Source organism: Patiria miniata, unplaced genomic scaffold, assembly GCF_015706575.1.
Source record: "Patiria miniata isolate m_02_andy unplaced genomic scaffold, ASM1570657v1 HiC_scaffold_3, whole genome shotgun sequence".
Lineage (NCBI taxonomy): Eukaryota > Metazoa > Echinodermata > Asteroidea > Valvatida > Asterinidae > Patiria > Patiria miniata.
The window spans coordinates 42,883,001-42,886,134 of record NW_024037069.1 but is presented as its reverse complement, the minus strand read 5'-3'; the positions used below and the strand labels follow the sequence as shown (position 1 = coordinate 42,886,134).

The 3,134-nt window shown below is 42.5% G+C and overlaps 1 protein-coding gene across 1 annotated transcript; it reads left to right on the top strand.

Moving 5' to 3' along the window:
* The first annotated feature begins 2,533 nt into the window (after positions 1 to 2,533).
* Positions 2,534 to 2,900, top strand: LOC119738562 (imidazolonepropionase-like). Its single transcript, XM_038213469.1, is given in 3 exon segments — positions 2,534 to 2,660; positions 2,663 to 2,728; positions 2,731 to 2,900. Coding segments are annotated over 3 exon segments (348 nt in total). The 5' UTR covers positions 2,534 to 2,548.
* Positions 2,901 to 3,134: the final 234 nt, after the last annotated feature.

The window sequence follows — 3,134 nt, the reverse complement described above, 5'->3', positions numbered from 1 at the left end:
TGATACACACGCGATGCAGACTATTGATCACTGTGGATCAATCATATATATATGGATGTTTGTGGGTGTCTAACCGATTTCCTGTGAAGTGCTATGGAGTCCTTTAATTTCCGTGGAAATGGCACGATGGCTGATGGTAACGACGGTAAATTGTGCACCTAGATTCCGCTCTTTAGGGAACACCGTACTACCAAGTGCACAGGGGCATATAATAACAGGATCACCGGCAAGTGCTGTTGCGTAAAAACAGCTTTTGTGTAAACTAAACTTAAAATTGAAAAAAAAAACCTGGACATTGTAATAAATCTGGCGATTTGTTTTGTCCAGGTACGTCGTAAGCCTTGGGCGCTTTATTGGGCCAACCACCGCCAAAATACTGGCAGGCCTAATCCTCTTTTTGCTGTTACCCCCTTGTTCAAAATAAGGTGGAACAAATACAAAGAATGTTCGAAAGGGTTTGTAAGTAAAATAACATGATGTATATCATTGGCACATTAACATTTAAAGTGAAAAAATATCACGATGAATTATTGCCAGATTTGGAAAATTAAATAAGTCACATAGGTACGAATGTAATAAATCCTTTCCTATGGGTGTTTGTTTCATAATTGTAATGGCAAGAAGCGCCGGTTTAGGCGCCACTGCGGTACCCTTTTGCCCCACCCACGGGCCAGATGCGAGAGCTTAAAACCCGGGGCTACCCTCCAGGCACGCTCACTTGCAACTGTGGTTTCTCCGTTGAAACTTGGTCGCGAGCCGCTTGCTACAAACCCTCCATACACGGCCCACCGTCTGTTTGCGTCGTTTGTTGTCTAAACTTTGCCAAGAACGCTGTCACCATGCAGAGAGCTCAGCTCACAGCGAAATCCAGGATGTCCAAAGTAGGCACCTGTCGATGTGACGTTAAAGCATTGGTAGCCAATCACAAGGGGTTTCCTTACCAGTTCTTTGGAACTTTTTTTTCATGAGTTATATACATTGTATCTGTATCTGTATATTATAGTTGGTAAAGCATCCCAGGGGAAACATCACACCAACTTAGAGAGAGACAATGAGAAGAAATTACAGTTTTAGAGGTGGGAGGAAAAACAAGTTGTTTAGTACCAGAACGATCTTCAATCCAAGTAAACGTTTTGATAATAATTAGGTAGGTTACTTTTGGGATAAATACACAATGATCCTATGCCTTTAAGATAAGAACCGGAGGTATCAATTCGACGTTTCGGTCAACCTTTTATGTCCATCAACAAAAGTAAAATTTTCTCAGAGCCGTGTACCCGCAAGCCCAAGCGCGCTATAGTAGACTCACAAAGACCGTGCCCCAAATCTCCACGATTTAAGTCCCTGAAATCATCCACTTTAAATGCAAACATGTATTCAAGTGAGACAAATAATTGGCAGAGCTCGGCAACCCCCAAAGGCACACACGTATGTGATCCAGTTTTTAGTGGTTGTAGTTCAAGTTTGTTTATTTAAATTAACTAAGGGCTTGGCATAATGTTGACAATAAACATTGAATTGTAAGCCAGCGGCGCAGGTCAAATCAGAATTTGTCAATAATTTATTGCTTGAAAAACGGTCCCTGAACAACACGGTACTCTAAATCATCCGTAGACCTGCTCTATGGTATTAACCCAACCTGGCTGATTTTAAGGCCATATTATTAACCTCAAAATGTTTATTTGCCACATTAATTTGGCCAAACATTTAAAATTAACTTTATTTTGAAATAAAAAGTCTTCCCTATGCGACGGTTCTGTGTGTCATTGTTAGGCCTAAAACAATAAATCAGGTTAATAAACATCATACCGTTAAAAGCAATATACAACATTTGCAAACATTAAAAAACAAAACTACCTAATCATTATGAAATACCCTGCTAGATAGACTGTAAGTGCATAATAGTCTCAAGCATCCTGTGAAATCATGGCACCTGGTGTGCTGTCGACCATCGTAGGGAAACCCCCCCGCCATTTTTCGAATATTGCCCCCCAATTTATTTAGTCCACATTTTGTTTGCAATCGCTTACACATCCGTGACCTAACTGGTGCAAGCTAGCTAATCTGGTTCCCTGACTAGACAATTCCCAAACGTCTATAAACTGCTCCGTTTCGTCTCAAGTAGGTCAGGTAGCCAGACTACAAGAAGTTAAGAACATTTTTTTTTGGGGGGGGGATTTTACGTCTCTATAAACACAAACTTTTAACAGGTCAGTGAAACAAATTTTGCCATGAAATACTAACCCCATATCCATCGATTTCTGAAAATTACCGCAAATGCAAATGTTGTATAATCATTACCTTTAAAGGTACCTAAAACAAGTAAACAAAATAAGTAAAATAGACAAACAGAAACATGAAAAAGTTACAAAATGAAAGAATTCCTTACCTACTTTGGTAATTTTCAGGCGTCACTGTAAACACACACTTGTTTTCTCTGCCTAGAGTGTCAGGCTAAATAGGACCGGAATTCCCGGTCAAATCTGAGTGCAGAAAGAATTAACGTGAAGGAAAATCCAGCAACGTTCGTTGTAACACTGTCTTTAAGATGATGGTTTGGATATCATTTTTTTTGCAACAAACAAAGGCTCGGGCCATGCCAGCCGACCTCATCCTGTACGGGGGCGACATCATCACCATGGAGGGGAGTGAGGCCAACCCGGGTCCCGCGGTGCCGACTCCCCGCCCAAGACCGAGGCCGTAGCGATCAGCGGGGACACCATCCTGGCCGTGGCTCCATCGATGATGTGGTCTTCCGTCCCGCCGGACCCGACACCCAGGTCATCTTCCTGAACCAACAGACCCTGATGCCGGGCTTCATCGAACCCCACCAGCACGCTATACAGTGCCCCATCATGCGGAGCCAGTACATCAACATCAGTGCCCTGAATTACAGGTAAAGGATTTTATTGTGGGCGTGTGTGGGGGGGGGGGAGTAAGGATGGCGAATGTGCACGATCCAGCGTACGCCATCATCGAGTAGGCCTATCGCATTACTGGCTTCATTATGACATTTGGCACGCTGCTGTGGCAAAAAGACCATGATGTCATATTGTTTACAAAATTGGACATTGTAGTCTTGCGACACCTACTTCAGCAAAAATGTTCTATTTGGAGTAAAAATGACTCTTTTC